Source organism: Sinohyriopsis cumingii, chromosome 15 (assembly GCF_028554795.1).
Source record: "Sinohyriopsis cumingii isolate HCF-2022 chromosome 15, ASM2855479v2, whole genome shotgun sequence".
In the NCBI taxonomy this organism is placed as follows: domain Eukaryota; kingdom Metazoa; phylum Mollusca; class Bivalvia; order Unionida; family Unionidae; genus Sinohyriopsis; species Sinohyriopsis cumingii.
This window is the reverse complement of record NC_142975.1, coordinates 127,321,303-127,334,304: the sequence shown is the minus strand read 5'-3', so window position 1 is coordinate 127,334,304 and position 13,002 is coordinate 127,321,303. Positions and strand designations below refer to the sequence as shown.

Genomic DNA, 13,002 nt, shown 5'->3' with positions numbered 1-13,002 from the left:
TGTAGAGAATTTATAATTAAACGTATTTTATTAATAATGTCCTACCATGAGATGAGGGTCGGTCTTCCTGAAAATCAATTTGCAAAAAGAACACACGCAATCCAAAATTATTGCGGTATAACACTAAAACGTTCTGCAGAAAAATTGTAAATGTTCATGTGTCGTTGACCAAAACACAACTCGCTAAGTTTAATACGACCAAGCACAAACACCTCAGTGACATTAAAACTATGCAAGTCAGAGGTGACACGAAAGCAAACGATTGGTGGAATATTCCCATTTCCTACAGAGATTCAAGTGTTGTTGGCAGCACCGGATATAGGGTTTGCAAAAGCTCCAGCGTTAGGGGCTGGAATGGAAACTACGTCAAGAATGGCTTTAGAAAAGGCAGTTGGAGACAGAGCCTCTCGTGGCCGTATGACAAAAAGGATTCAATTGTCAGGCACGAGCGGCCGAATGCCCTCTGGCAGAAGTCTTCGATTACCCGGTAGCAGAAGATCCCGCCGTTGACCAATCTTGATTTAGTCGCTATAGTACAATCAGTCATACATTTTCGTGGTATTTATATGGAAGATCAGTGAAAACGGCATTTTCAATTTTGATTCATTAACATTCACTGGGTTGCATACTTGGTAACGCCTCAACGTAGTTTTTACGTTGACTCGTATAGACTTGCACCGCCAGTTGAAGTTGTTAATTATTTCTCCAAGTACAGTAAACAACCGCTGTTTCTTTCGACTATGCCAGTACAAATACGGTTGGATGGTCCTATATACAGTCATCTTGTTATTGAAGGCTCGCTTGCACTGAAGCGTTCACCAACACTGCAAACACTTATTGATTTCATATTAAAGTATGCATAATATTATACAGCAATCTCTTTTAACATTTACTGACGTTACTCAGCTCGACGACACGGTGCGAATGTGCATCTGAGCCTATTTGCCAACAAAGCGGATTCGTGTGCGTTTACTAGCCGTGTTGTTGTTGGCGTTAATCCAGGTGAGTTTGTGATTTTTGAAGATGACACTGGCAAACTGAAAACTTCAAACGTAGAAATTCAAGATATTATGTTATTTTGTTACGGGTCAATTATGAATTGTGCTATGTATATTTAATTTAATTGTTTGCTTGTTATTGTTTTTAATTTATTTAATTACATGCCATTGTAATGTAACATTTTATGCTTGACTTGACCTTGTCCAAAATTGTGTTCATTTCTGCTTTACCTGATTGATTGTTTTTATTTCATTTGATTAAACAACCAATACATAGCTAAATTGTTCTCTCTGTATATGGGATTGATATCAGTATCTTTATTAATAGAAGTAAATATGCTTATTTGGGTCAAAGTTTTGGAGTTTCCTAAGTGAAGTATACTTAATTCATTATGATTTAGAAGGCTATTTTCCATTAAGTAATGGGTTCTTTTTATAGAAAATGCTAATTATGACATGAGGTCAAGTAGAAAACTGTGATTGTGAAGACTTGGTCATTCATGCTTTAAAGTCTAGCACTTTCAAGTTGTATATGATATATTGTGACCCGCAATTTTGGGCAGGAATTGTTTTCTTCATATCATTGAATTCAAATGATTATTTTCTCTGGAAATACAAAAGTGCTCTGATAAAATTATTGAATAGAATTTATAGTATATTCAGCCCTGGAATTATATTTCTGTGATTCAACAAAAGACTGTTGACACATCAAGACTTTAATAGCTACCAGAGACACGTCATCGACTACAGTTTGGGGATTTTTCCTGGACTTTTACTGAATTTTATTCAGGACTTCAAATTACTAGTACTTGTGTCTGTAATTCTTGGATTATGTTGGGATTTAATTCGCAATATCGTAAGTTTTTGTTTCATTTTCACTTTGTATTCTAGGAAATAAATATATTTATTAAATTTTACAAAGCTTGTTGTCTTTCACTCTTTTCTGTTACTTATGTTAAGAGCATACACTCGTAACAATTGTTAGCTTGAACCACCCTGATGTATCACAACCAGCTCGAGGCCAGATATGAATCATCGCCCAAAGGTTGTCTACAGCAGCAAATGTAAAACCTCTCCGGGATTGTTTCTACAATGGCGAAGTGGCATTCTCCAATGTATCAACCCAAGTTACATTCAGCATCGACTATTTTACACCAACATTGACTGAGACAAGAACGATCTCTACTGTTCTATAACAAGGATGTATTTGTTCGGGTAACAGTTATTGGGCAAAGACGATCGTTAGATATAAAAGGTGCTAGCGTAATCGGTGTGTTTTTGTATGAGATGGGTGCCAAACCACAGAACGCACAATTGGAGGAAATTTAAGTATTCCTGAGGTAGAGGTTTTTTTGTAAAGGTATAACAAATGTGTCAATGAAATGGGGTAATTGGCTAGAAGTGCGTGTGCGTCTTGCGCCTGCGCGTGATGATGAGACTGGACAAGGTCTCCCTGTCGTGCCAATACAATACGGGATTGTATTATTAATATAAGAAATATTATAGACCCTCAGTCATACCGACGTGAAAAAATAATCTAAGAGATGAAATTGCCAAGAGAACCCATGATGATTGTGAAATGCAAACGCGCGTGTTTGGTTGCAGATGATATCTGCGTTCTTGCTGCTGCGGTAACTATCGGTTTTGGTGTCTCTGAAATCAATACATCACCATCGTAGGTGTACCAAATGATATTATTGTCGGGGCTATATTGATTGTATCTGGTGTCTCTGCTGGTACTAGTAAATTATTTTCAATGCGACTGCTTTCACGAATACGCACCTATTCCGAACAACTTGCGAAAACAAAGAAGTCTCAATACGATCAATAAATTATACTCGGTAGCAATCAAGGATATAATAATCAGTGCGGCTGAGTTTAAGATTGTACTGGCGAAAATGGAAATCACAGACAGTTAAGAGCAGAAATAAGAAACAATGCGGATTTACAAACAGAAAAAGTTCCCAAAATAATAATCTTCATGCATTTTATATATAGTTCGCTACTATATGCTTGCCTGAAGGAGTACACTCTACAGATGTTTTTTTTAGTTTATATAATCACTGCAATTACTGTAAGTAGTATGAAAGGCCGATATTTGTCCCACTGGCCCTTTTTGTCGGCATTTCCATCTGGACGAAACTCTACGAGCCATGACTGAATCACATGGGTGCTTGTATGGGTACATTTCAAATTAAAAGTAAATAAGAGATAACGCTCACATAGGGGATAAATCGTCGTGGTGGGTAGGTAAGAGGACGGGTGTAGAGGCAGCAGAGTGGGCAAGTGTGGCAAAACCTCCAGTTCCATAGTACAATAAATACAAAGCGTGCATGCATATTATGATATAGTATAGCCATAATACAAAACAACTCAAATGCACACGCACACACACACACACACCCAAACTGGTGGACGTATTTTTCTTAAAATTACAATATCACTATATGCAGGAAAATATACAATAAAATATATACACTTGAACAGAAATCAGCAAATTGTTGTTATGATGATGACAATGCTAATATTTATTATTATTATTATTATTATTATTATTATTATTATGAATATTATCAGTTTTCCCCCTAAATCATTTGTTTTTTGTGAAGGGATATACTTACTGTTAGTTGCATAATGAAAGTTCATCTGATTGCGTCCGTCACCTTTTAACCAGTAAAACTCAGGTATATTGGTCAGAACTTGAATTCCACTCGTCTTATGAAATAAAGAAAAAAATAGCAATGGTATCTGCATAACTATATAAGTGTCATTTCCAGTCAGATTTTATCTCGTCAAAATGAAAAGTCCTCCATCGTTTAGGCTAAACTTACATAACTTTAGAACTTAATAATATATCAATGATATTTTTGTCTTCATTTTAGGCAACAAAATTTCATTAGTATTATTTAGCATTGATTGTACAATTTACTAAAATTTACTTTCTCAATTCAACTGATAGAAACATCAGCTTTCACTGAAACATTACTAACAATCATTTCAAGCGAGACAAATATCAAAACCCATGACGGCAATGCCCTCCGATTCAGCTAGGAAAGACAGATAGAAAGAAAAAGAATTATTTTAAGAAAACGAAGAAACAAAGACAAAACAAGGATGATACAAGAACGAAACTTTTGAACACATTTCCAGAGTTCGATATGTTTACTTTATTGCAGTCAAGTTGGAAATCAAAGACATTTTTTACTAGTTTATATTTTGAAGAACAATCGTACCACAAAAAAGGCAAGTCAGAAAGGTACAGTGTAAAATATAACACCCACTATTTATAACAGATTGTCTCTTGATCCCAGTTAAAAAGTGAATGATGACTTTTTTGATGTTACCTCCCAACTGGTATATTTAAGATCGACATTTTTGAACACCCGAACATGAATTGCTGCCAGAATAGACGCTACAAATTGCAATATTTTTATAAGATATCGAACTTTATTAACAGTTTAAAATTCTTGGGATCTGTTATTTGTCGTATTAAACCCTTTTTAGACAAAATTTTACATATTTACTTTCCATCAAAAACGTTAGTAAGTTTTCAATTGTACAAGTCTTTAACTTGTTAAAAAAAATGTACAATTCTGATCACGTAAGGTAATGCTAAGACTGAATTATGCCTGAAGAAATCTACTACAAAGTACTGTTCTTTCACCAGGATGGCAAAATGTATATCTTAGACCAGTTTTCCACTGTCCACGATAATCGCGTTTCTTTCCCGGAGGTTCTACACTACGCACAGGAACTTCGGGCGCTGGATATTATATAGCTATGTCATTTCCTGGGTTAGGAGGTATCATGTTTATACTGAGTGTGGATGTTAAGTCGCTTCATTCGCTGTTCATCACACACATAAATTTATGTTTCAGTACTAGTATCAACAAGTTATAAGCTGCTTCTCAGGTGTTCATGTCATGTGTGGAAATTCATAGATCTTGTAGCTAACGGGTATAAACACATTACATTAATCATTACAAAAAGCAGTATCTTGTTAATGCATGCCAAAATGATGCAATTTCGATGCAGTTACTAGTTTCTGTAATCAGTTATAATTTAAAGATCAATAATTAAGTCACCAGAAATAATCAAACTTGATGTTTAAGTTAGTAACGCTTATGTTCTGTATATTCTATGGACATTGTCGTTTTCACCTACTTTGAAATAATAATTTGTGTGTCGGAGAGTGTAACGGTTCACTTAAACATTGCGCCTGGATTGTGCTACGGTTGTTTTAACTGGAAACTTTTTATAACGTAGTTTATTATTTATTAAGATTTCATTCCTAAAACATCGGTCAGTGTCTTGGCGTATTTGTCATCCACCATATTGTTGTTACAAACTGTTATTATAAAATAGGAAAGGTATTTGAACGATAGACTTGTAATTGAAATAATGTTCCAAGACAATTAGAATGGAAAGTTTGTTCGTTTTACTTTTCCGATCAATATTTAATTATTTTGATTAATCTTAACAACACTAGCAGTTACCTGTAAAACGCTTTCCCTGTTGTGCCAGTCGTAAGTCTCCGCAGGCTTAGAAGCACTTTTCAGAGATGATATTACCTGTTAAAATAAATATAAACACTGATTCACTGGAAAATTCCATCTTTTAAAAAAAAAGTGTTGGAATGAAATGTGAAGATTGTGCATACCTGCATATTTAGATCAAGAAAGGTTGTCAAGTGTGTCTTGAAATAAATTTTGCAATTTAAAGACTTTTATGAAAATATACATTACAAACCATCTGGATATGCACAATCTTCAATTGCGGTCATACAATAAGAGATTCAGAAGCAACATAATGGTACGGTAGATATCATGTGCTAATTTACCCGTTTCCAAAATCGCAGTCATACTTTTCAACAGGGAAAAAAACGATGTGTTTAAATTCGCGGAAACAGTATGGCAACAAAGGGAGAAGTATAACAGAATCATATTCTGTAAAAATGAGCTTCTTCAGGATCGGCGTCTTACAAGTAGTTTCTATCACTGGAAATAGGTTACAAGGAGTATGTCTTTAAAAAAATTCCGATTGAATAGTTAGTTCAAAGATTCGAGTTATTAAATCAGTACTACAGTGGCACGCCACGAAGTTGATGCATGACACACTACTCATCTTAGTACGGCATGAATTCATCATTGACCGAAGGCAAATTACGCCTGATGCCTCGTCCACTTCGAAGCGACGCTATATGATTCCAACAATATCGCTCATAATATTACGGACATTAGGCGAGGCAGTGTTGGAAAAGTATTTGTGTTTACGCATAACGAAGTATTTTAATGCATACCTTTAGTGTCAGCAGACATCGTATACCTTTTTTATACTAGATATCGTATATTGAGATGGAGGAATCATTTGGGCTTCGAATGGTTTCTGACGTAGGGAATCAGTCGTTATATATGTCTTCTTTCCGTAAACTGATTCCTCTATGCATGCTATTTTAATCAATTAAATATTGTCATCTACCCTCTGATGTATTTTGCCTAAGTGTCAAGCGTTATATCAAATAATAAAAGAAAGGAGGTGGTAAATGGATATTAAGTGCATCTAGGTTCTTGCTTTTCATCTGGGATAAATCTGCTTGTTCAAGCTATTAATGGTACATATAAAGATACCCAGGCACGAGATATAGATATAATTTATATCTGAACTTAAGTCGGAGTCAGAGTTTCGCTTAACATCTAATAAAAACATCTGAGTTATTAAGATCGTATGAGTCTTATAATTATGTCGTAAACATGGCGTTATGATTTTAATCGTAAATTAACATTTCTGACAAGCGAAAAATAATAGAAAAGGAAAATTGAAATAGAGAAAACAGCTTTAAAATAATATACTGCGTATTGTTTGAAAGATATATTTACACATTCTATTGTCTGTACTGTTCGATAGTGTAGGCGTAACCGAAGTACAATGGCTTGATCACCTGAACCTTAAAAATCCCATATACCTCGGACAAGATCACAATATTTAACAGTATAAACATTATAATTTATTTATTTTATAGCCCAATTGTTAAATAATCGTTTTTAAATCGCTTTCACAACATTAAAGTAAATACAAAGATACTTAAAGAAAGTTATGTATTTTTATGACAGAACATCACAGTATAACCTGAAGTGAGTATACAAAGTGTTACGTCATAAGAGACTTCCAATGACATCATGTTACTCAGCAAAATACTTACTGGGTCATATGTATGGTTTAAAGCACCCAATATATGCATTAGAACGTCCAATGGGTGAAAAATTAACTTGATCATCCCACACTATGCATTTGCACGGGATGTCACTACCCGTTTAACGTTCCGCTGATTTTGACGCTTATCGGCATTGTCAAGTATATACTACATATTGTTACGTACGCTTAGGACCCGTCAACATTTTGTTGCTACGCGACATGATGTTATCGTCACATGATACTTCTATCATGATTGAACTGTACGCAAACACAGGTTCCGTCATACAACTTATTTATATGCGGCTAACAGATTAAAACTAGAAAACATTTTTTCTCGAGAATATTGGAATAATTTTTGTTTTGAAGAGAGCAATTTACGTCAGGCCGACACTATGTTCATACAATGTATCAAACGAGTTCTTTCACCCAAATCGGAACAAAACACCCTTGTGGTTTTGTATTTATTACATAATCCCTTTTAATCACATTCTTTTAAATTTGTTAATGTATACTTTTGATAAAAATGAATTAGGCATTAGGCGTTTCATGAAAGATATTGTACAACACATCCCCATGTACGTATCGGGAGAAAGGCATAAATATCTAATGCGAATTTGCATCATCAGTTTATCTGCATTGCTTTGAATTCTTACATATGTTGCATGGGACATATGAATGGATTTAATCTACAGTCATAGGCAGGTCGAGTTTTTCCTTACTTCTTAAACGTAACATAGGTTTTGGACTAATAAGGGCCCTTTTTCTTATACTCTGCTTAGTATACATTCTACTTCCAAGCAAATTGCATGATAAACTGTACAGACTAGCAGTTATTAAATACATTCAGGCTTATACAGAAAACTCATTTATTTACATTCAAACTCTCTATTTTTTGTTTCATTTAATACAAGAAAATGTTTCACAAACTGAACTTAAAGTGATAATTTAAGCATACTCGTTAGAAATCAAAGATTCGGTCTCTTTCAAACATGCGCACTTGAATTTTAATATTTATATGAATATAATTGACAAGTAAATTCAAACGCAATATTGCACTGTTGTTTTGTTTTCTTCTCTTTATTTTCTACTTCAAACAGTCACAATAATTTTAAACGTATACATATAGTTTATTCTGTGTTACCCAGTAATGAAAACGTCTCAACACATTGTTACAAGATGTAAATATTCAAAATTTGCGTCATAATAAGACCATGCTCCGTGATATATCCACCTTTATGTTGCAAATGTTTGTCAGTTTTATCCTCAGATTTACTAAACAAATTTGATTCTTCTGCAATTATAATAAACAAATTGTAAGTCCCTCCACGTGTATATATATATATATATATATATATATATATATATATATATATATATATATATATATATATATATGCAATAAACTCACAACGAAACAGTGCGAAACTAGTATGTAGCTGCCTGAGTGCTTTCGACTCCTGAATGAGTTCTTTTCGAAGGCAACTACAAAACATAGACAAGACAAACAAATACAACAAAAAACGGTTAAAACATAACCGTTTTTCTTTTTTGTTTGTTTGCCCTTTACCCCTCTAATTAGAAATGTACCAGGTTTATTCTCGTCGTTTAGGGTAATCAATTGATGGCTGTTAAAAATATACCGATTATCGTTTAAATTGTGCAAAATCCTGAATCAAAGGGGGCTATGTTTCTGAAAAATGATGAAATGATGAAACTCAAACTTGCCTTTTGTTTTCTCGATATCAGACCGAGAGTCAAATTTGGTTTTAATGCAAGAAATACTTTCCAAATTATTAGAGCCAACATGACATAAGGACGGGCAGACAATATTTGTCACTTGACATGAAAATTAAAGAAACTTGGAAAGAGTCTTCCATCTCCTCTCTTCCCATCAGTAAATACACATCGTGCTTTCTTTTTAAAAATAAGTACAATTTTTGGTAACTTTTTAAGTATTTCATGTTCCTTTCTTTGAATTTGTATTTGTGTGTTTGCGTGTATGCGGTTTATTTTATTCAATTCAATCAAATCAACTTCATTTTTTTAATATGTGTAAATATACACACTGTGTGCAGGTTTTGTGTATGTGAATTGGTCATTATTAAAACACTTCCATGTTCTCTCGAAAATATCGTCACAAAGAAACATTTAATTTTTTTTAATATATTTTCTTCTATTATACAATTTCCGGATATGTGTGCAGCTCAAAAACTGTAAGAAATAATAATAATAATAGTTGTTGGGTTTTAACGCCATATTTAAGCACACGATAGTTTATGCATGGCGGCCAGTATTAATGGTGGAGGAAGAACCCGGGAAAACCCCGGGAAGAACCACCGACCCACACAAAGCTACTGGCAAGCTTTCTCACATACCCACCTTGGCCGAATCCTAGACTCGAACCCACGCAGACAGATGTGAGATGGCAGTGATCCGTAACGGAGAGCGCTTTAGACCACTCGGCTACTCGGAGCCCCAATAATAATAGTAATAATAATAATAATAATAACAGCAATAAAAAGACCACACCAAGGAATGGTGCCAGTTGTTCCTATTTTTTGTTGTTGTTGTCATCGTTTTGGGTTTTATCGCCATTTTTCAGCACAAGATAGGCTATACATGGCGGCCAGTATAACTGATGGAGGATGAACTCGGAAGAAAAGAAAAAAAAAAGAACCACCGACCGACGGGAAGCTACATGCAAGCTTTATCATGTGTCCACATTGGCCGAGCCCGAGACTCGAACCTACGCAGAGGTGGGAATAAGTGATTTCCCCCACCCCCACCCCCATTTGTTTTATTACGACCGAAGCTCAGATTCGTTAATGGGGATTGTTGTCCCGGGAAAGATGAACAATCGTAAAAGTGAATTCTATTGTTTCAATACATCTAGAATGCACCGCCAGTGTTGCAATATAATCCAACAACACTTAGGTGGGTCAAATTCCAGTCTCATCAAGTGCTTTTATAATTTTCTTCAGACCGTCTTCAAAATAGGTTGCTTGTAACTCCTTGCAACATATAAGAGCGATAAAAACGAGCATTATTGTGTTCAAACAGAGGGAATACCATCAATAAATAAAAGAGATGGATATATAGCAAAGTAAAAATAAATTGTATACGATCGTCTGGCGATCCATGGAGCTACGGTATTTGCATTACTCTGTTTTCACTTTTATGATACCTTCAATATAATGTAAGATTCACATCTTAAAGCACATCAATGAATTAAACTTCCACCCATATTGTGGAATAATTTGGTGCTTAGCTGCTTAGTTTCGTGTTGTGACCATGTAACATGCCGTATTCATGCCTCAAAATATTTCAATATTATTTCAGGAAAATTAAAAGGAATCACGGAATTCAAAGAAATCAGACAGGAACTCCTAAAAGATTTGAAACGTCGGGGAAATGCTCGAAATATTCACACTTTTACATACTTCGGTCCCTGTGATATCATTCCTGGATTTCATCAGTAACACACTCTGATCCACTGCCAATATGTTTACCAACGATCTTGGGTCTGTTGTTATCTGCAAGTTTATACGATCGCCTGGTTCTACTGTGGCTTGATCAAAATGAAGAGAGACCTATAGATAGTACAAAAAGATACGTCTATTCAGCAACGACTAATTACAATAAAATCTTGTTACAAAGACATTAAATAGAGTGGAATATTAAAGTTATAACAGAAAATTAGTGGAACAAAAATGGTAAATATGATAATCATTACGAAATAATTTACTTTTGAATGCCGGTCAGGAACTTACTTCCTTGATATGTCATTTTGTACAAAACTTTTTTTATTATCTATTATATGACCGCTCTGATGGCCTAGTCGTTAGATCGTCCGCCTCGGATGTGGGAGGTCGTGGGTTCGATCCCCGGCCGAGTCATACCAAAGACTTACAAAAATGGTACTAACATCTGCCTCGCCTGGCGCTCAGTATTAAGAGGTTAGTGTTAGGATTGGTCGACCTGGTGTCAGGATAATGTGTCTGGGTGGGACATCATGCTACATGTCTGCGGCATGATGCCCCAGTGCTAGACATAACTATAAACTGCCACACTGCAGACATCGTAGCGATATGACTGAATAATTCTTAAAGCTACTTTAAAAATCCAAATTACACACACACGTCTGTTATTTGGAATTTTGTTTGCTTGTTGGTTTTAGTTCTTTTATAACCAGAAATAGGCTTGATTCTTGCTAGTTTAAATGGCAGTTTTAACAATTTATTGCCATGGAAATGTAAGCTATGTACTTGTCCCAAGGATGCACTTAGGCAGCCGACCACACTAACTTTGGCTCCAATTTTTTCGATGCCTTCTTGGATTTTAATAATTGCCTCTGGAAAGCATCCAATATACTCTGCGGTGGCTCTTTCTACTTTCTTGATAGCCCTGGTACGTTTGGCTATTTTGACAATCGGACGAGGTATTGCTTATCATCGCTGACACTTGCGCGTCGGTTTCGCGTGTGTATTTGATCAGTGACGTAAACGTTTGTTCGATGCCCGTTGTGAGATCTTGTAGAGACAAATACATATCTTTCAAAATTTCTCAGACACCTATGATATCCCTAAGAAGTTCCGGTCGATCTTGACCAGCTTTCCGACATCGATCAGCACCCTCTGTTATGACATCGCTGGCAGGTTTCTTCATCGTGTATTTTGATCATGATTGTTACACTGCGTCACAGATCCTCCGATACATTTTCGGTCCATCACTCATGTTGATAATGAGCAAACTATATATGTGTCTGGTGACTACGGTGAACATATTCCGAAACTCATCCCACTGGTAATCTACTGCACACCCAGAAATGTCATCATCATGTTGCAATTGTCCCAGTTCACACACGCGCGCATCATCCTGTTTATATTAGTCACGTCTGTACTTTTGTGTCCAGCACAATAAAATATTATCGCGGGGTTGTCTTGATAGCACTGGTCAACAGTGAAATCATTACTGACTTGAAAAGGCCCTAATCTGTAGTATTTTGGTGTGCCGAACACGAATATAACCGTGAAAAATTTGTATTGGCTCTCGTTTTGAAGATATTCATATACCTCATTTTCTATGTTTCACTGTGTAAATTTCTCCAGTAGGATTGCAGCAACATCCGGAATAATGATGTAACATTGCATAATACCATCATGCTCACATCATCCACAGTTGATTGCATCATTTTCTGATGCAATGCAATACTAATGCCATGCGGCTGCTGAAGTAAGTTGACGTCAGCAGTGTACTATACATGTGTAGGCCTATTATACTAATGCCAGGCGGCTGCTGAAGCTGACGTAAGCAGTGTACTATATAAAGCCCAATCAGATAGGTTCAGCATTTAAAATATTTTAGACGTTGTGCGATACAGTTCAAGCTACTGTTACATAAAACTTATTATTTTATCCATTTACGTACAATAAAGAACAGTAATGCCTCGAAAGTGTGTTAATACCGCGGACAATTTTTGCTATATTTGTGGGGAAGTGACATTTGCCAACCAGAAGAAAAGTATCAATTCTCAAGTGAAGAAGGCATATCATCTTTACTTCGGATGCAAGGTTGGTGACCAAGACAAGCCTTGGGCTCCGCATATATGCTGTGCTACATGTACAACACAGCTTTCACAGTGGTTGAATTGCAAAAGGTCATCAATGCCGTTTGCAGTCCCAATGGTGTGGAGAGAGCCAAGCAACCACCTAAATGACTGTTACTTCTGCTTGGTTCCTCCTCTTTCCGGCGGAATAACGAAGCGAAAGAAGTCGAGAATAGTCTACCCAAACATTCCGTCTGCATTGAGACC

At 35.7% G+C, this 13,002-nt stretch overlaps 1 protein-coding gene across 1 annotated transcript in view; it reads right to left on the bottom strand.

The window, feature by feature from the left end:
• LOC149782723 (CD109 antigen-like) overlaps positions 1–13,002 on the bottom strand; it is a 264,351-nt gene that overhangs the window by 110,387 nt on the left and 140,962 nt on the right. The window contains exons 16-18 of the mRNA XM_089934226.1: positions 10,631–10,780; positions 5,495–5,569; positions 3,620–3,713 (exon numbers count right to left, since the gene is read on the bottom strand). Coding sequence (XP_089790352.1) covers positions 3,620–3,713; positions 5,495–5,569; positions 10,631–10,780 — 319 coding nt within the window. The remainder of the gene's footprint in view (positions 1–3,619; positions 3,714–5,494; positions 5,570–10,630; positions 10,781–13,002) is intronic.